Source organism: Ctenocephalides felis, unplaced genomic scaffold, assembly GCF_003426905.1.
Source record: "Ctenocephalides felis isolate EL2017-DRISC unplaced genomic scaffold, ASM342690v1 CF-g0.4_SCAFFOLD_01492, whole genome shotgun sequence".
Taxonomy (NCBI): domain Eukaryota; kingdom Metazoa; phylum Arthropoda; class Insecta; order Siphonaptera; family Pulicidae; genus Ctenocephalides; species Ctenocephalides felis.
In genome coordinates, this window is record NW_020537646.1 from 46,757,898 (window position 1) to 46,780,293 (window position 22,396).

General features: G+C 30.8%; 2 protein-coding genes across 2 annotated transcripts in view; one reads left to right on the forward strand and one right to left on the reverse strand.

Moving 5' to 3' along the window:
• Positions 1–2,426: 2,426 nt before the first annotated feature.
• Positions 2,427–4,381, forward strand: LOC113369992 (E3 ubiquitin-protein ligase Hakai-like). Its single transcript, XM_026610629.1, has 2 exons — positions 2,427–3,886; positions 4,118–4,381. Exons 1-2 carry the CDS (start codon positions 2,656–2,658, stop codon positions 4,198–4,200), a joined length of 1,314 nt encoding a protein of 437 aa, XP_026466414.1. The 5' UTR covers positions 2,427–2,655; the 3' UTR covers positions 4,201–4,381.
• Positions 4,382–4,507: 126 nt separating this feature from the next.
• Positions 4,508–22,396, reverse strand: part of LOC113370018 (serine/threonine-protein kinase CG17528-like) — a 35,576-nt gene continuing 17,687 nt past the window's right edge. The window contains exons 6-7 of the mRNA XM_026610659.1: positions 22,330–22,396; positions 4,508–4,974 (exon numbers count right to left, since the gene is read on the reverse strand). The exon at positions 22,330–22,396 is cut by the window's right edge and continues 80 nt beyond it. Coding sequence (XP_026466444.1) covers positions 4,723–4,974; positions 22,330–22,396 — 319 coding nt within the window. The 3' untranslated portion in view covers positions 4,508–4,722. The remainder of the gene's footprint in view (positions 4,975–22,329) is intronic.

Sequence of the window (22,396 nt, forward strand, 5' to 3'; positions counted from 1 at the left end):
TCTGCAGCTCTAAGGACGAGGCCAAATAATTATAACTCTAAATACTTTAATCCAGTTGCAAAAAAATATTAATAAATGAATCTTATGTCCTTAGTTAGGAGATGAAAGCCTAAAAACCTTGTAAAATGCAGGATGAGTGCAGGTTAAGAGTCACCTATTCTGATACCAGTTTTCCGCAAAGGTATTTTTTCGTAATAATTGCAGCAAAAATAATTAATTAATCAAATATGATATAACAATATATTGAATAGAAGTCTTTGGTGGTAGTTGCAAATTGCTGCAGAATGCAGTAATAAGGTGTAGGAGTGCTTTAACACCCAGAAGATGTATGATACATCAATTTTTGTTCCGGGATTAAAAAGGATTAACAAACAATGCAATAATTTGAAGGATAAATTCCAACAGAGTATACAATGTTCTGAGAAGTTTTCAAATATTCCGGAAACGTAAAATGTAAGGGCAAGAATTTTGATATGGTCTCAATTAAGAGAACATACACAAAGACCAGGCAGTTTATAAAAAGCAAGAGTTTAGTTATAGTTTTAACTAAACCTCCTTGCAATAAAAACTGGATTAAATCGATAGATAGGTTTGAGCTACAATTGGTATAAATTAAAAGTAGTTCAAGATTTTGGTTACTTACGTTTAAAAAAACACTTATACAGAAACTATTCAAAGATTTCGTCAAATTTAACTTTATTAATGATTGATTAGATAGCAAAATTTATGTTTAGTTTATATAATAATTTTATATAATTCTTCAAAAATATGTCTGTGATATATTTGAAAATATATTTTGTATTTCGTATGTTTTGTTTTTATTTCAAATATTAAATCTTTTTCAGATTTTTTGGCTATATTGATTATATGTACTAATGTAGAAGTAATACCAGGGGTTAACTGTATGTACATGTGCTGCCATGTTGTGATCAATTCGTAAATTAAAATGGGTGTAACGTCAAATCGCCCGAGATAGCGATTTATGCTTATGCATCTATGCTTACTACCCATAGATACTTACTACCATTTATTGTAATCATATATGATGTTACATATAAATACAACATAAAATACATTTTTAATATCCTATTAGATTATCCACTCATTTATTTTTATCATTTTCATTTTGATAATATTATCATATTTCTGTACATTATTATTTTTTCAACTAATATATATTCATTTTCGTACATAGTTTATAAACCTTACTACCATTTATTGTAATCATATACGATGTTACATATAAATATATATATATATATATATATATATATATATATATATATATATATATATATATATATATATACATTGTAGATAGCGTGAACATTTATGTATATTTTTATGCTTTTCGCACATAGTGAATACCGCTTACTACCTAACCTTACCTAACCTTACACATTCAATGTGTTTGTGTATTTATATGTATATGTGTATGTATATATATATGTATGTATATGTATGTATATGTATGTGTATATATTTATATATATATTCTTTTTTCCTCTTTATTTATTTAATATCTAGATTCTATTACCTTTTCTCTCTTTTATATTCTGTTTGTTGTTAAGTGTTGCTGTTCTGTTAATTTTTTTCTTATATCTATAGCTTTTATACCAATCCACATATTTTATAATGAATAGTTATATTAATTTTTATACTGTTTTTAGATCCACTGATGATGACATTAAATTGAATGTCGAAACGTTTGAAATTAGAGATTATTTTATAAATCTTTGCATTTTCTTTGTTTGATGTATCGCCCTCAAGAACTCACTCATATATTTCAACATCAAAATTAACTACTAAATCATATATATATATATATATATATATATATATATATATATATATACATTGTAGATATTTATGTACATTTAATTAATTTAATTATGTACATTTCTATGCTATGTGTGCATTGTTTATAAATAAAACTACTATGTAGATATAATGTAGAATGTTTTTGTGAAAAATAAATGCTTCTAAAAATTTAATTTTCTTTATTTTTCAATTTTTCTTTTTTTAAATTTTAAATTAAAACGGTCCATATAATTTTGGTTCATTTTTATAGTATTTTTTATACGCACCCGTTCAGGCGACTAGTGCCCTCTGTATAGAGGGGCTTCAACTAACACAGGAATGTGGCAACAAAGTATGGCCCGAAAGAGCGATCTATATTCTATATACTCTATATGATTTTGGTTCATTTTTATAGTATTTTTTATATGCACCCGTTCAGGCGACTAGTGCCCTCTGTAGAGAGGGGCTTCAACTAACACAGGAATGTGGCAACGTGGCAACGAAATATGGCCCGAAAGAGCGATCTATATACTCCTCTTGTATCTATGCTTTTATCTATGCGCGAGGTATTCTCTAAAGTATCTAAGTAAAGAAGTGTATGGCTTGCTTTGTTATGATCTGTCAAAATGACTGAATGAATTATTTTGTTAGACAGTACATAATAAATTTCATCATTTTATATTATATATAATTTAATTGTTATTGTACCTTCAATTTGTGTTTGTATCGCTGACATTGACGTGGAAGGATGAACTTCATTCAGCAAAACAGTGATTTCAAACTTTAACAAAATTTTATTTAATCGTATTTACATTTGTGTCTTCTGATTGTAAACCTTAGCATCTGTAATTGAATATGGTAAGCGAAGAAGGCTCTAAGCGTGGTAGAAGCAGTAGGGGAAGGGGCCGTGGTAGAGGTCGTGCGCGAGGTCGTGGCAGAGGCAGGGGACGCAAAGCTTCAAAAGTAATTTCATCAGATGAAGAATCAATAGAAGAACAATCTCCTTCAGAGCAAATCACACAAGATGCTCCTACAGTTGTTAGTGAATCTGATCCTCAGGAACAGCAAGAAGTCGAAAACAATGAAAACGTGGCGCCCAAAATTGATTTAGAAGCAGATATTTCACAACTTGAAGCTCCTACTTTTACCACGATTCAAAGAGGTCCTCCAGAACCAATGTTACGGTTGCAATGGGATCACAAAGTAAGTCTTCAAGGTGAAAAAGTATTGAATCCTATGATTCATACATGTGATCAGTGCAATAAACCAATTTTAATCTACGGTCGTATGATACCATGTAAACATATATTTTGCCTGAAATGTGCTAAGGCAGAACCAAAGACTTGTCCTAGGTGCCATGATAAAGTTTGTCGAGTTGAGCAAACTGGCTTAGGAACAGTCTTCATGTGTACATATGGTGGAACGAGGTATGGAAATACTGGTTGCAGAAGAACATACCTTTCACAGCGTGATTTACAGGCACACATCAATCACAGGCATATTAATTCATCAGTGTCTGTTACCCATTCTGCACAAGAAACTACTAATATTCATATTAAGCTGCCTGCTCCTATAGAAGCAAAGCCTCCGCAGATTTTAAGGAAGTCTGACACTAGGGTGCATCCATCAAATATTAACCCAGCTTCGCAAACAGAGAACCGTCAAAGAAATTCTTATCCCATGATATCATCAACACCAATGCGCACAAATCTTATAACAGTACCAATACAAGATACTAACGCACCAACCAATGTGAATACAACTAATTTGAATGAGACACAAGGGACTAATTATTCTGTACAGCATTTTAATCCAGTATCCAATTACAGTAATACATATAATAATTTACCACCACCCAACATTGCCCCAATTGCTTCTATGCAAAATATACCACCAATTATTAATACTTTACCCCATATTCCACCAATGCATAGTATGTCAGTTCCTCCTCCTCATATTAGTACACAACCACCTTATTATGGCACATATAATCAATATAGTCAACCACCAAATGCCAATCAGCAATATACACAACCACCACCGCCAACAAATCAGACACGATCTTATGATCAAACTTATATTGCACCACAAGCAAGTCATAATTGGAGTCAAAACCAGTACTACAGATAATATTAACTTATTAAAATCATATGTAAAGTTAAAACTAATTTTCCAATAAGACAGACATTGTATTATTGTTTCATTACATTTATAGTAATTACATTTAACTAAATTATATTTAGTATGTCAGTTCCTCCTCCTCATATTAGTACACAACCACCTTATTATGGCACATATAATCAATATAGTCAACCACCAAATGCCAATCAGCAATATACACAACCACCACCGCCAACAAATCAGACACGATCTTATGATCAAACTTATATTGCACCATGAGCAAGTCATAATTGGAGTCAAAACCAGTACTACAGATAATATTAACTTATTAAAATCATATGTAAAGTTAAAACTAATTTTCCAATAAGACAGACATTGTATTATTGTTTCATTACATTTATACTTGGAATTGTCAAAATATTTTTTAGTACAATAATGGTTGCAAAATTGTATTATCTGTAATGTTAATGAACAGTATATACATGACAAAATATAAATACTATATTTTAAGCATAAATATTTGTATATATTACATATGTTTTGTATTCATATAATTATTTTCCTTTATCATTATTTAATAAAATTATATTATTAAAATTATACTAAATTTTTAAAATATAATGTCTTAAGCAATAGATGTTCCCAAAGCCTTTGGTAATGTATTACACAATGAAATTAAAATAAATAGCTTACCTATAAAAATTCAATATAAAAAAGTGAAACACATATCAGTCTAGTAGTGCCTCAACATAATTAAAAATGTTTTTACACATTCCCTATGATCTACACTTTTAATTACTACTAACACAATCGCAACCACTCATGCTCTAATACATTTTCACTGGAGTATCGTGTTTCAGGATCACTTTGTAGCATATTCTCTATCAAATCGCGAACAAGTTCTCCAACGTCATTCCAATAAGGTTCTGGAAAATCAAACTGGCCCGATAATATTGCATCGAATAGTTGGTCTTGATCATTGTCTTGGCTCACAAAGGGAGGAAATCCACATAAGAGAATATATAAAATTACACCTGCTGCCCAAATATCAATCTGAAACATGTAAATTTTTCATATAATAACTAAAGCAATTATGAATTCAGCTTTATTAATCCATAAGTTTCAGTCCAATCGAGACCAGAATTCAGTGGAAAACTTAAGTTTTTTTATAACTATAGTTAATGTACCATATTATAGGATGTTAAGGAACGTTTGACTTTAAAGATGATTTGTAAAAAAGTAGGAAAGTGAACGAGCTAAAACTGTTCTATTCTATAAATTAGACTTATAACATCATTATAGACCAAAATTCTGCAAGTAGAATTTCATTTATAGAAATAATCGGCATTTTGCTGAACCACGCGTTTGTCCCTAATTCCGTGATAAAATTCGGCTCGTGAACATAATGCTGGGAGTCAATGTGCATTATTCCCTGATAGCGCTCGAAGCATACATTTTTGATAAATATAGTTGAATAAGTTATAAACTAGTTGGTATTCGTATTTTAACTTGAGGTAAGTTACATGAACTTCCCGATATGTGCAAATAATCGACTTAATCAATTAAAAATAATAATTTATGAGTAATAAAATCAATAATTTTTATAATTGAACCAGTTTTCGTAGAACTTTAATGATTTAGTATGTTCATTAAGACCAAGTACTCTATCGTTATACCAACTAAACCGTCTAATTTAATTTTAACTAACGTCAAAAAACTACTTATTTTCTCAAACTTTGATGAATTTTAAAAATTAAACTACTTGTCGTAAGGCTGTAATATTTCAGTAAGTTCTATAAGACCATGATATATATCGCAAAAAAAGTTCCATAAAAATCAGCTTAAATTTGTTTTTCAACAGTTGATTACAAGAAAACGGCTCGGTAGATTTTCACCTAAAACTAATCAGTATCATTCCCAACTAATATCTTTCGAATAGTTTTTGATTTTTTAAAATCGATTCGGTAGTATGAGCTTAAATATGGACGAAAAGTTTAACACTTTTTCTCAAGTTTTAAAGAAACGGCTCGGCAGATCGTCTCACAACCAAACGATAGTCCTCATTGAGATACATCAAATGGCTTTTAAATTTCTGAAATCGGCTCAGGCGTTTTTGAGAAAATGTCGATCAAAGGTCTAATTTTGACAAATGCCAAAAGAACGATACAAACTTTGAAGAATTTTTAAAATTAATCGACTTGTCGTAGGGCCGTAATATTTTAGTATGATCTATAAGATTATAGTATCTACCGTCAAAAAATCATGAAAATCGTCAAAAAAAAATATTTAACACTTACAAGAAAACGGCCCGGCCTATCTTTACCAACAACTAATCAGCACGATTCCCAACCAATATTTTTCTTGGCTGATCGTCGCGCAAAGTTGATAAACGCTAGTCCTCATCGAGATACATCGAATGGCTTTTAAATTTTTGAAATCGATCCAGCCGTTTTTGAAAAAACGTCGATTTACGGCAAAATCTGTTTACTTACATACACACACACACACACATACTTTTTCTAAATTTGGTCTCATTAGATTCAGAATGGCTTAAAACGTCGAGAAAACATAAAATTAGAGAAACGGAGTTTTTTATGAAAACAAACTTCTCCTTCGGGAAGTTAAAAATATGGCTAATTATAAAATAATACTTTGATATAATTTTAAACATTTATTTAGTTTTATAAAAATCATAAAAATATAAGAAGTTGAATAGTTCCATGGGGGCGCGAAGCTGTTTTAAAAATATTAATTTTAAATGCTGAGTAAATGTCAAAAACAAATCAGCAAAATATGTGCAAGAAATTTACAATTTTCGCTGTAATTTTGTCAGGACAAATGCGCTTTAAAATGTACTTTATTATTGTGAAGCACGTTGGTTTTCACGTGCTAAAGTATTTCAAAGAGTGATAGGGGTCAAAAAAGAAATTGCCATATTTCTTGCTGATAACAAAAGAGATGAAGCAGGTTTGTATTAGGACACTAAGTTCTTCGCAAAATTGGCGTATTCAGTTAAGAACCCATCACTCAATAAGTCCGTAGTATAACATATATATAATGTAGCTATGTAATCATTCATATGATTTGTAGAAAGAAACAACTTTAAGAAAATATATGTCAAAATTTCATGACGATCGGACGATTAGTTTACATGTTACAGAGGTTCAAGTGACGCTACTTTTGAGTTTTTCGAAACCATGAATTCAAAGCAATTTCGTGGGTTGATTCATCATTGTTTTTTGATGAGTATAAAAACCTTTGCTGTCAAAGTATCGCTTGATAAGTGTTATCTGGACTGTGCCAAATCGAGGCAAAGGTGGAAAAGTGGTTTGCTGATTTTAAGCGGCCATACAGCAGGCACTGACGATGCTGAACGCTCTGGAATGTCAATTGAGGTGGTTACACCGGAAAATATCAAATACGTCCACCAAAACGTTTTGGAAAACCAAAAAGTAAAATTTCCTGAGATAGCTGACACCCTAAAGATATTAATAGAACGTGATGAATATATCGTTCACGAATATTTGAATAGAAAAAACCTCTGTGCTAAATGGGTGCCGCGCAAACTCACGTTGGACCAAAAACATATCGGGTTGATAATTCGTGGGGGCAACCATTAATCACGTGAGCGAGTTTTTAAGGATTTTTGGAGCCCCCTACCCTTTGGTGATACATGGTGATATTCAAAATTACCCCCCCTCCCCCACCAAACATCACGTGTATTTTTAGTTACGTGATAAAACTGTAATTTTTATATTTTTTTTGAAAATTTTTTATTTTTTTTTTTAAAAACTCAGTTAAAAAATAAATACACGCAATATCTTACTATACCCCTCTTCCCACGTGATATTTCGTGATTTTTTGTCAGACCCCCCCCTCCCCCTAAAAACCTCACGTAATTAATGGATGCCCCTAAGAGTATTTGGAGCTGTCTAATCGAAATAAAACTGAGTTTTTGCATCAATATGTCACCATGGATATGACCTGGCTTCAACACTACACCCCGGAGTCGAATAGACAGTTAGCCGAGTGGACTAGAGACGATGACGAGAAAAAAATGCAACCAATCAGTTAGCAAAGTTATCGCGTCAGTTTTTTTGGGATATGCAAGAAATGATCTTCATCAACTATCTGGAAAATTCTATAACGTTATTGGAACATTTGAAAATCAAAATCGGAAAAACGGCCTCGTTTGAAAAAGAAAACCGTGCTGCTCCATCAGGACAAAGCACCAAGTCACAACTCTGTGAAAACAGTGGCCAAAAAAATGAATTCGAATCGAATCAAAAAAATGATTCGACTTCGAATCACTACCCCACTCACTATATTTTCTAGATCTGTTCCCCAGCGACTATATACTGTTTTCAGATCTCAAAAAAATGCTCGCTCTGAAGAAATGTTTAGCAAATGATGAGATGATTGCCGTATTTTGTAGCTAAGTACAAATCCTACTACAAAAATGGGTTAGAAAAGTTCGAAGTTCACTATAATCGATATATCGTCTTCGAAGGAAACTATATTGAATAAAAAAAAATGCCAAAAAAAAGGTTTTTCTTAGTTATCCTACGGACTTTTTGAGTGAAGTGATATTTTTCAAAGTCTAAGCAATTTAAATAAATCAATGAAAGGTTCTCAAATTCATGCTTTTGTTCAGAAAGACAAGATTACGGCTTTTATGAAAAAAATATAACTGTGGATAGCTAGTATAAAAACTAATAACTTTGACATGTTTCACACCTTTAAAATTACTTGTGTTACTGATGAAATAGAAGTAAGTGAAGATCTTATTATCAATCATAAGACTAGTCTAAGGAACCAATTTTCGCATTACTTTAAAGATCTAGATATGTCCAAATACAAATGGATCCATTTGTCATTGAGAAATATGATGATTTGCTAAAAAACAAGCTCAACCGTCGCATTAAATTTTTTTAATGTCGTGTTAATTATTATTCTATGATGGGGGCGCAATATTTTTTTCTTTCGAAAGGGGGGCGCAAGGAAGAAAAGGTTGGAAACCACTGCGTTACAGTATTCTGTAGTCATTAACAAACTTATTAACACCAGAAACACCGCCGAATTTAACACTAGATATACCACGCCAGTCAAAATGACTGGTTGGGCACTTTCAATTCAAAATTCCCATTATATGTAAAATTTGTTTTGTGAAATGAAGTTATGACTTTTTAAGTTACAAGTATAGAAATCATTTTGTGCATTCAAAGTTACTTTATATATATTAGTAACAAAAATAAATAGTGTTACTACTACTTGTACCAGCACCAGTCAAAATGACTGGTGCAAGTTTCTATAGAAAATGTTTGATAAAAGAACCGAAATAACAATAGCCATAGATCGTATGCGTTTATCGCCTACTCTCTTCTCGACGACAATATATATTATTTATTCTTTATTCTTTTGTACATTATAAAAATGCAGATTGCTGAAGTATTACAAAATTTTTACCAACAAAACAATTGTTTCGAGCTTTGTTCAACACACTAAATAAAATCTTATTCAAAGTGATTTTCTTCAAGTATAATTATTTATTATTTTTGTACACTGATACAAGTAAGTAACATTCGGGTGGACACAAATTTTCAAAAATATATTCTTGAGTAAAAAAAAACTATAAACGAGAAAACTGCCATGGTCTCGACTTATTTTTATAGCGACTGTCAGTCTTCGAAAAAGAATGGAAACAATGTTTTTTTAGCTTGTTTGGAAAATACAATCAGCGGATCTCTGAAATATTTGGACCTAGAATTTGATATATATGATAGTGACGGTGAATTTTTAGATAAACAAAACAATCCACAAGGCAGTGCTATTATCGACTGTAGAAATGGGAAAATTTCGTGATAAAGACAATACAGATCGATCAAGTACGTTAGTAAATGAATAGATATCACAAACAAACGTATGAGACGATACGAACCACTTTCTTCCAATTCTGAACACGAATTTGGAAGTAATGCACCAAATCAGGAAACTAAAATTGGTTTGGACGAAACTTTTTGGACAAGAGTTGCAGTAAAGTGAAATAGGTTTTGCAGGTAGATTGGAAGTTCAAAGAGCTCTCAGTCACATACTCAGGCCAAATTTATAGAAAAAAGCCCGCGTTTAGAACAAATTATAGAAAATAGCAAAAATTGCTTCAAACCGGGAGCTCATATGATATATATCACTTTGGTTGAATAACATTTTCCAACAAAGGCCAGAAGCATATTTAGCCAGTAAATACCAAAAAACTATAAATTTACATAAAATTCTGTCTGACATCTGATGTAGAAACAAAATATATGATAAATGGTTGCCCGTATTTAGCGAAAGACGAAGAATCAACCCCTCTAAGCAAATTTGTAGTAATGTAAATTCTTGAAACATATACCATGAAGGGTATAAACGCAATAACCGATATTATTTTTATAATTATTCATCTGGCATTGAAATTAAAATCTAAAAACACGTCCGCAGCTGTAATTTTACGCGCAAACAAGTGGGTGCTGCCGGACACTTTTATTGAGTATTGTACTAAAGTACTGTAAAAACTATTAAAAATTAATATTTTTTGTTATTTGACATTATCTTTAAGTTTATTTAATAGCTGTAATTAGTTTTGGTCAACTTAAAAACACAATAAGTATGTTTTCTTAGAGACCAGTCATTTTGACTGGTATTGGTAGAAATAGGTATATACAAACGGCTGGTATTATATCTAGTGTTAGGCACAGTTGAAAATAAAAGATAAAACTATTTCAAGTCTACTACTCGCATTAATTGCGGGATACTCACGGCATTACGTTCACTGTTTCAGTTGTGTGAACCTAATTACGGGAGTCATGAAATTGACAATTTCTTGACAAATATATGCTCGATTTAACTATAAAACTAATCTCTTATTAATACTGATAAAAAATTTCACAAATTTTAATCGATTAAGCTTATCGGAATCGAATAAAAACCTTAAGCAGTGTAACCGTCACATAACCTAACTCGCTAACAAGCCAGCCAGTACGAAATGGCGATCAGGTCACGACCGAGGTCTTTCAAAAGCTTTTTACGGCTTTAAAAACTAATATTTAAATTTGAAATTTGTGCTATTTTGTTAGGATTCAAATTATAATTGATGTGCTATTGAAGAAAATTATTATTTATTGACCGTTTTCTTATTTTGCGATCAAAATGAAAAACACCCGTAATGTACTATCCCGGAATAGTGTACATTTACAATTTAGAAAAGAAAATTGATACAACATATTGGACTTAAAGATAGGTACTAATATAAATTAATAAATAAATAAATATAATAAAAATAAATGCAAAAAAATATTTCTACTTCTAAAAACAGTCATATTGTAACATGACATCAGATTACTAGCCTGAAACACAGACTCTTAGGCAGATACAAAATAGAGATGTAATATATTATATTAATATTATTTAATATAAGCAATATTTTCGATTTCGCAAGACATCGCCTATTATATGATTCAAGAAGTATTATAAAAAAAATTAACAGTGCAAAAGAATCGTTAGCACCCGGGTTGAAGTTTTTGTGCGTATCCGTAGTAAAATTTATACTTCTCGCAACCAAAAGCAAATTCGCAGCTTTGGCGGAGTTTATACATTATCAAATATTACGCTTATTTTCAAGTGTAAACATTATTATTCTCTAAATGGAGTAGGTACATCTATTAAAACATTTATTAATAATATTTTTTAAATTATATTCTTAAATGTCTGTCAATAGTGTCTAGGTATACTTCTATTGGAAAGAGGTAACGTTGCGTTTAATGCATTAATCCTTTTTTTGTTATAACTATTGCCATGAATGACAACAAGCATATTCATACCGAAAGTTCACAAATGAATTTAATCTGGTATTTCCAAAGCCCGAACTTCACTAAATTAACCGTTAACACCTTAGTTTGCGAAATAAAAATCTATCAGTAAACTCAATGATATAAGAGAAATATATAATTTTTTATTTCAAATAATTATGTAACAATAGGAATATGAAAATCAAATTCAAATCAAAAGACTTTAATATCTTTTTTATATAAAAAATGAATGTTTAAATGAAATTAAAACGAACTAAAATTCGATTTTATCGAAACGAAGTCGATTTTATCTCATTAAATACATTCGAAACATACCAACTTTTTTTCCAATCTTCAAGAAAAATGAATGAAATTCCGTTCGATTTCCTTCGACAACAAGAAATTTTACATCTCGACATTTATTGGTCATTTTGTCATAAATTGCTCAGTTGCCAAGCAAGAAACTGGCAAGCAAAAAACAAAGCCAAACTAGTGGAGCGCATGACATCGTGCCTTAAGGCAAATTGCCGGAACTTCCCGTACCAAAAATTTTTTTTTTTTTTTAAATCGATCAACATTTTTTAAAAAAAATTACTTAAAAAAATAGATTTTTAAATTTGACAAAAAATTACTTTTTTTTGAAAAAAAAAATTTTTTTTTAAATGTTTTTCTTTATCAAAAAAAAAGAACCTATTTGACCTATTTTTGAAATTCTGAACTTTTTTTCAAAGCAAACGTACTGTTTTAACAGCATAGAGACAAAATGTCAAAGCGCGTAAGCGCCGCGTCGCCGTCTAACAGATAAACATTGGCACAGAACCCATAGGAATATAAACAAAATTTATACTTATTGTTAAAATCTCTATAAAATATCTGATAATTTGATGTGCATATGTCTAATGATCATTTTAGACCGCCAAATGGCATTTTTTTTACTTTTTTCATTAGATCTCCTAAACCGCTAGACCTGTCTTCATGAAAATTTGATCAATTCTTCATCTTGTCAATACAAGTAAAATGTTTTTTGAATTATTAAAATCGGACGCTCCGTTCTCTTAAAAACTGAGTTACCATTTTTGGCACTTTTTGCCCCGTACCTTCGGAACGTTAAGACCTGCCTTCGCCAAAGCACCTTATCAATACGAATCGAATGTTTTTGAATTATTTAAATCAGTTGATCGGTGTTCCCAAAATCGTCGACGAAAATTTGTATCCGTACACACAATAGGCACACACACACACACATACGTCCATTTTTTTCTAAGGTATGCCAAAATATTCAGAAACCTTTGTTGAAACGTAAAGATAAATAAAAATTTTCATTTTCGATTTTTTTGCGATTACTATAACTTGCCCTACGGGAAGTTAATAAGTCACTAACTTAGTGTTTAAAAAATATTTTTTTATTGTATTTTTTGTAATATTGTTCTATTATTTTATATTTTTATCAATATTATATATTACCTATATTATATTTAAAATTTTGAAGTATTTTATTTACTTTTTTCTATAAAATGCAATAAATTGTTAAAACTATAAAAAACTATAATAATTTCACAAAAGTCACTTTTTTAGGTCAATCAGCATATGCGGCCTCTTTCATTGCTGCCTAATTTAAGTGTGGCCTCTAATGGCAAAAAGGTTCCCCACCGTCTATACCGAAATGTATCCATATGGGGGTGACCTTAAATGTACAACTGCTTTAAATAAAATGATTGAACAAATTTATTTCCGAGAATCGAATGAGAACAAATTTGGAAAAAGTAAGTGTGTATGTATGTGTGTGTGTGTATGTAAACAGATTTTTCGCCGTAAATCGACGTTTTCTCAAAAATTTAAAAGCCATTCGATGTATCTCGATGAGGACTAGCGTTTATCAATTTTGCGCGACGATGAGCCAAGCCGTTTCTTTGTAAATAGCAGAAAAGTGAAAAAAAATTCGTCCACGTTTTAGCCCGCAGTTCTGAATCTATTTTGAAAATTCGAAAACAGTTCGAAAGATTCTGCTTGGGAATCGTGCTTATTAGTTTCTGGTAAAGATCGGCCGAGACGTTTTTCGTCGAAAAAAAATTAAACAATTTTTTTTCGACGATTTTCATGATTTTTTTTTTGACGGTAGATACCATAATCTTGTAGATCATACTAAAATATTACGGTCCTACGACAACTCGTTTAGCTTTAAAAATTAATATCGTTTTTTTGGCATTTGTCAAAATTAGACCTTTGATTGACGTTTGCTCAAAAAAGAAATTGAAAAGCCATCATATGTATCTCAAAGAGGACTGTCATTCGTCAGTTTTTGTAATTTGGAAAAAAAAGTGTTAAACTTTTCGCCCACATTTAAGCTCATACTACCGAACCGATTTTAAAAATTCAAAAACTGTTCGAAAGATGATAGTTGGTAATGATACTGATTAGTCTTAGGTAAAAATCTACCGGGCCGTTTTCTTGTAATTCGTTGTCGAAAAAAACATTGTGCCGATTTTTATGAAACTTTATTAAAAACGACGGTACCACAGCCATTTCGGCGAGCCGCGTCAAATTGGAGGTGCTCCGCGGCACGCAAAATAACTACATTCTTTCATTCAATATTTTTTTTCAATCGAATTTTTAATAGTATATTTAAAATAACATTTTTAAGTGCCCATCGTAGCGGATTTAAAAAATATCGATTTTTGTTCCTTTGGCGAGCACTTCATTCAAAATCGTTGAATTTCAACGAAAAAAACGGATAGTAATTTGTTAATAATTGATGAACAAATTAACATATCGAAAAACCGCTACGAAGGGTCCTTAAAAATTTTAAATATACTGTAAAAAATTCGTTTGAAAAAAGTTCAAATTGTTGTAGTTATTTTGTGTGCCGCGTTGCAAAATCGTGTTTCGAGAAAAACGCGTTTAAAGTTTTGAAATAAATTATAGATAAGAAAAAATAGAAAAAACATCAGTTTAATATTTTTTACTATTAATCTGATATTCCAGCAACATACAGATGCCTTTTTATTTTTATAATTTTTTTTTTATTTTCTTCCCTTGATGATTTTATATCGGAGCGTCCTACTTTTAGCACATCTGTCAAAGATATAAGGCATGCTTAAGACGTTTATAATCGGCTTTAAGACAAAAATTACATGTTTAGATGACAATATTAATCTCCAAAACTATTTTCATTTATAAAATATTGCTTGGGCCATCGTTGAAATTATCCCCAGCAATATCAGCCGCAATATAGTCAACCCTTATATGTGTTGACTCTGCACTGATCATCTATTGGTTAAAAATGCTTTTACAGTTAATTTATGCAATATAAATATTTAATAATAACATATATTAGTATATTTAAGAAAATACGCGATGCCATTTTTCTTTATAATATTTTTTGTTAATGAATTTGAGCGGTGTCGGTTCGGAGCAGCCCGATGCGTATGGGAAACAGCTCATAATTACAAGTAAAAAAATAAAGTTTTAGGTATGGAATATTTTTCCTCATATTCTAAAATGTTCAAAGTATATTTTAAGCCTGAAAAATTTTTTGTTTTTTCAAAAAATCTACAGAGGTGTAACCCCTTAATTTAAAAAAACCATCAAAGTTTGAGAAAATGAGTAGTTTTTTTGAAGTTTGTTAAAATTAAAATTAGACTATTTACTTGGTATAACGATAGATACTTGGTCTTAATAAACATACTAAACCATTAAACTCATTAAAGTCCTACGGAAACTGATTCAATTATAAAAATTGTTGATTTTTGAGAATTTGCTTTTAGAAAAAACTCAGAGTTAACGTGTTCGTTCGCTTTCAATTATGTGTAATAAATCCACTCGGAATACTTTAAATCACTCATAAATTAATTTATTTTTTATTGATTCATCGTTTTTGCTAATATCTTCAAAAATATATCTTTCAACAAAAATCATGAAATGAACAAAATTATATCAATTAAAATCTTATTAAATCGGTGTTTTATAAAGTGTTCTGGAAACAATATTATTCTAGATATGATAATGGGGTTTTATAGTGCTCAAAATAAGTTTTAAAATGAGTACTTCTGTGTGTAAAATGAGTGAGCTATCATGCAAATAAATTCTAGAAAATACCAAAATACTCATGGAAAATATACTCATACCAAAATAAGGTACGAAATTATAAAAATTATAGAGAATTCAGAATCCGACGATCGTTGGTGGGGCAGTATAATGAATGACTTGTAACGGATAACAAATAATGCTAATTTAAGTTCCATATTTTAGATTTTAAATTATAACACACTGATGGTGAGACAAACTTAGTTTCGAAACTTTTGCAAAATTATTATTTAATAAATTAGTGCAAAAAAGAGTGTTGTTTGTTCATATTTCTGAATTAATATATATATATATATATATATATATTATAGAATTTTATGATATGAGTGGAACGAATATTAATTGTTTAATATGAACAAAACAGCACTCAGATTTGTTTAACACAACTTTATTTTATGATTACAGACGTTTCGAGACCGTGGATCATGCTAATATCAACAACCATAAGTTTGATTTTGACAATCCCCAAATTTTATTCCATGAGAAAGACTTATTTAAACGGAGCATGGCAGAATCAATGTTAATAGTTCGGACTAACAATAGCATAAATCTAAGAACCGACACAAATATTTTACATGACACTTATATAAACATCATTAATAATTTATAAATTTTTTCATTTATCTTATTCTTTTCAATAAATTAATTTGTTTTTTCATTTTTATCGATTTTTGTATGCGATAGCACTCCTTTTGTTTACATTATAATGATACCCTCTCTGTCTCCATCTAGAAAGTACTTCAAATTTGTTTAGAATATTTCTGTAAGTGTTATATGTTTCTTTAGTACTGTGTCAAGCATTGCAAGGAATAGTTGGTGTTTTTTGTATATCAAAAATTAAATGAAATTTAAATAAAGTATTAAAGAATGTGTAGTATATAAGTAACTGTTTTTGAAATTACACTGAAGATGAGACACACCATGGTCTCGAAACGTCTGTAATCATAAAATAAAGTTGTGTTAAACAAATCTGAGTGCTGTTTTGTTCATATTAAACAATTAATATATATATATATATATATATATATATATATATATATATTGCGACGATAATCAATATTATCGTCTTATTCATAATTATTGTCGCCTGATGGTCATCAACCCCAGAGTACACCATCCCTACCCTTAACTATTTATTGGTTCTTGGGGTCCAACAGAGAGATTGCTCTGGAGATCCTGGGCAATTAAGAAGTTACAGCCATCTGAGAATAGAATATATAAAATTCTTCTGCACGGGTGTAAATCTTTCACGGATTTTGATAAATCTTTCTGAAGTGTGTGAAATTTTTTTTTTGGAATATAAATGATTATAAAAATATAGTAATATTGTAGAAATAAGTAAACAATTGCCAAAAAAATCCCATGTCATTGTTTAACATCGAAAATATTTGAGACATTGTTTAGCATTGAAAACAAATGAGAACTGTCATCTGCCAAAAATTTCAATTTCCTTATGAGCCTAAACAGTATTAGAATATAATAAATTCATGACGATGAATAAGAAAAATGTAATGTCTTTATTATCATTGCGGAAAAGCAGCTGAGATGTGCCAAAAATTAAAAAAAGATACAATATATGTTGGCAGATGAAATTATATAATTCAGTTTGACATATCAATTTTATAAACGTATGGATGTCGTATTTTGCCTTACTTTACTGAATTATTTCACAATACAAAAAATAAATTTATTATCAAAAAAATTATTTAGAAGTATCATTGTGTCAAATATTCTTTTGTTTGGCTTCGAATATGAAATATTTAATTAGTTGATCGTAGATTGAATGATACATATATGAACAGGATTTGACAAATTAATTCACTTAAAATATGAAATTAAGTAATAATCAGGGCCGGTCCTACCTTGAATGCGACGCATGCCAAAAATGCGAGTGCACACCTTAAGGAGCGCCAACACAAGATATGAAATTTTAAATATAGTTTTTCTCAAGATCATTGAAAAAAATTTCATATTAAAATAAGAAATGGGAAAGTAGAGATGAATACATACTATTCGGCCTTTACGATATCAATTGGACAAGCTTTTATTTATTAAGTACAAGTAATAGTAATTCTGAAAGGGCACACTTTGAAAGAGACACTATAATTGTATATTACTCGTGTCAAAATATTGGTGTGCACCGCCTCTGCAGATGATTTCCCGAATGTCCTCCATAAAAAGGCGTTCGGCGGTGAGCACGATTTCGTCGGTTTAGAGATTATCTAAACTAACAAAAAGGTGAATTCTTTTGAAGAATAGACGAATGCAAAAAAATACAGTAAAATTTTTTTACATCTTATTCCTTCGTTCAATACCTGAAGAATGTATCTAAAAAGATTGTGTTAAAATTTCAGCCCGATTAGTTGAGCCATCTCAGAGAAATCTTGCTTATCGACTCTGAAATGACAGTTTTGAGATAAACGCGTTTAAAGATTCAGAAGTATTTTACACATAGGTAAATTTTATTTTTTTAAACTTTTATGGTATCATCGATTCCTTGTGTAGGATCCTTAGCTTCCAGTAAGTCAAGCTGGCGTTGTTGTCGAGCCATTCTTTCTTCGCGCGTGCTCCCTAGCACTCTCGCGCCGGAGATCATCACACGCTCTGCGTCCTTTCTGAGCCTAATCATAAGCTGCGGTGCCTAATGAAAGACCTTATGCACTCATAATGTGTAACAATAATGTTGTACCTTCATTACATATTGCAGCTGCAATGTAAGCCGCTATTCCAACAACTGTAGAAACACATGGAACTAGCTGTAAGTGGAATTCTGTCTTAAGGCAATCAAGGCATCGTGCCTTAAGGCAAATTGCTGAAACTTCCCGTACCAATTATTATTATTTGTTTAAAAACGATTAACATTTTTGAAAAAAAATTATTTCCTACTTACTACTTAAAATAGGAATGTAAACCAAAATTATACTTATTATTAAAATCTCTATTTGTATCCGCACATACATACACACACGCACATACACACACACACACATACATCCATTTTTTCTAAGGTATGCCAAAATATTCAGAAACCTTTGAAACGTCGAGAAATGCAAAAATTTTCATTTTCGATTTTTTTGCGATTACTATAACTTGCCCTAAGGGAAGTTAATATTTGTTTCTATTATTCCAGAAAGTACTTTTTTATTAATTGTTTTTCCGTCTTTTTCCATTGATTCAGTCTTATTTTTGACTAGGTCGCGCAGTCGTGAGCCCATCCTCTTTTGAATATGCCCGATACATTGATGTGGCCTTACAAATTCAGGTACATCTCCGAAAGTATTCATCGGATTAACTTCTTTCAGAGAATATACTCAAATATATGCACATTCCAAAAATTAAACTAGCTGTAAGTGGAATTCTGTCTTAAGGCAATTAAGGCATCGTGCCTTAAGGCAAATTGCTGGAACTTCCCGTACCAAAAATTATTATTTTTTCAAAAACAATTAACATTTTTGAAAAAATTTTACTTCAAAAAAATAAGATTTTTGAGAAACTATAAATTGGACAAAAAATTACTTTTTTTGGAATTTTTTTTTTTTTTTGAAATTTAAAATTTTTTTTCTTTATTTTGACATATTTTGAAAGATCTAAACTTTTTTCAAAGCAATCGTACTGCTTTAACTGCATAAAGACGAAATATCAAAGCGCGTAAGCGCCGCGTCGCTGTCTAACGCGTAAACATTGGTACGGAACCCATAGGAATGTAAACCAAATTTACACTTATTGTTAAAATCTCTAAAAAATATCTGATAATTTGATGTGCATATGTCTAATGATCATTTTTGACCGCCGAATGGCATTTTTTTTTACTTTTTTCATTAGATCTCCGAAACCGCTAGACCTGCCTTCATAAAAATTTGATCGGTTCTTCACCTTGTCAATACAAGTAAAATGTTTTTTGAATTATTAAAATCGGACGCTCCGTTCTCTTAAAAACTGAGTTACCGTTTTTGGCACTTTTTGCCCCGTATCTTCGGAACGGCTAGACAAGATTGATAAGGAGACGTGCTGATTAGTTTTTGGCAAAGGTAGGTCCAGCCGTTCCGAAAATATGGGGCAAAAAGTGCCAAAAACGGTAACTCAGTTTTTAAGAGAACGGAGCTTCCGATTTTAATAATTCAAAAAACATTTTACTTGTATTAACAAGATGAAGAACTGATCAAATTTTCATGAAGGCAGGTCTAGCGGTTTCAGAGATCTAGTAAAAAAAGTAAAAAAAAAGCTATTTGCTTCAAAATTTTCTTTTTAATTTTTTTTTTCAAAAAATTTTTTTTTGTATATCGAAATTAATTCAGATTTTTATTTTAATTCTGTTCTAATATACTTTAAACAAATAATTTCAACTTTCCAATTTAGTTTATATATTTCTTATAAATATTCGATATGTTACAATATCTATAATGATCTATTTTAAAACATTTAATATTCCTCGATCATTTCGTTACGGTATGGGAAGTTCCAGCAATTTGCGTTAAGGCAAGATGCCATACACCCCACTAGTTAAATTTTGAAATCAAATTAATATTACTCTCCCAACATTTTTCGTCAGCTAAAAGTATTACATTGTTAATCTAATTAATATTGAATTATAAAATTGCCCCTTTTCAAACAATTCATGAATTATATATATTAGAAAATTAATGTAGAATAAAAAAATCCGCCGAATTAGTGATTATTCAACAGTCGATCGTCAGGGCCTATTACCTCAGAACAAAATCCGCGTTCAGAAGCGTTAGTCCTATGGTAGTCGCAAATTGAGCGCTAGTGAATTGATAAAAAAGTATTGTCAAAGGTTTTATGTTGACTACTAAGAAACGTCAGTGTTATTTTTGTATCGGTTGACAAATTGTGATGACAAACTATGAATAGTAATACATTATTAAGAACGAGTTTAAGAGCTAAAAACCCGCCGAATTGTTGCTGAATATTCGGTATTCCGTCTCTGGGACATGCCGAATATTCGGTATTCGACATTTTCTGAATATACTATTCATTGCAGGCTTTATAAATATTTTGATTGATTTTGAGTAATTAATTGCAACTCGGTTTGCTGACAAAACAGCATTGGCAGTTGCGGAGAAAGAAACTATTTATCCAACTGATTTGTGTCAATTGAAAATAAAACTGTATATACCCATTAAACTTTCAACAAAAGACATGTTGAGCTGCTTGGCGTTGAAGTGAACTATTTGGAGATTAGAATGAATATTTTGCTGACCTGGCCACCAGACGGAATAGAAAAATAATAAATAAGGGTTGAGAGAGAGACCTTTGCTACTTTCTTCTCGAGAGCGTTGTAGATTCAGATTTAAATTACTTAAAATTTACAAAAACATTTACATTTGGCAACAAGGAATTGTGCTGAAAGAAGTCAAAACCAATCATATCTTGACAAACAATATGCACGGTCACAATACGAGAAAAAATCCAGTTGTATTTTCACGAATCGAGCTGAAATCTTCACAAATGACTACATTGAGAATAATTCATATTATTCTATAAACAAATTTTCATGAAAATTATAAATATTTATATGTATGTGATATTTCTATTATACTCCATACTATAATTGATTACTACATTATATCATTTTGCATTTGATTTGCTATTAGATAGAGTCAGAACCAATAATTCATTCATTATTAAATTAATGGCCTAATTATGCCGTGAAATAGACAAATGTTATGACAAGCCTATGTTAGGTTGAGCAACGCTCGTACGTTCATATAAAATCGTATTAAAAACTAACAAATGCTAAGTGGTTGCTGTGCAGTCAGGCGTATGAGATAGAAAACCTAACCTAAAAAGCTCACTAACGTCAAAAATGTTATCATAACTGGATCTTTGTGGTATGGTTCAGTGGCGCAGTGCTATCACTTTTTTTAACCGGAATGCTAAAATTAGAAGACCGATTTAAAGGTCGGTTCAAATTTCATTTCAACAGAATGGAAAATGTTTCGGACACCAGTCTACAGATCGAAAAAATAAGCCGGTTCGATCCGGTTTGGGTTCGGTTCAAACCATTTGTTTATAATAATACGTATAAAAATTCGTCAAAAATTAGAAAAAACATCAGCAGTTTTTAAAAAAAAAAATCCAATACGTCTGTCAATCCTTCTTATCGAAAATCTTCTTCAGTTCCGGCCCAAAAAGGAAGTACCGGAACGACGTTCCGGCGCGTTCCGAGTCGACAACACCACAGGTGTGGTTTAATAACATACGAGTGAAGTAGCATTTTATGTGTAAAAGACTGCACAGCAAATACATAATATTTTGACAGTTTTTAGTACCATTATATATAAACGTGCAAGCGTAGCGCTCCATAACGTAGCCTTGCCAAACTTTGATCTATTATACGGCAGAATCGCCCTCTAAATTAAAGTGAATTTTCAATATAGGTTTTTCATTATTTTATCATTTTAATTGTCCATCAATAGACTAATAATTGAGTCATGTTTTGGAAATAAATTAACCTTTGTGTTTAATTTATAGTTATAGTTACCTTCATTCCATATCCAGTTTCCCATAATATTTCTGGTGCAACATAGGTTGGTGTTCCACATACAGTA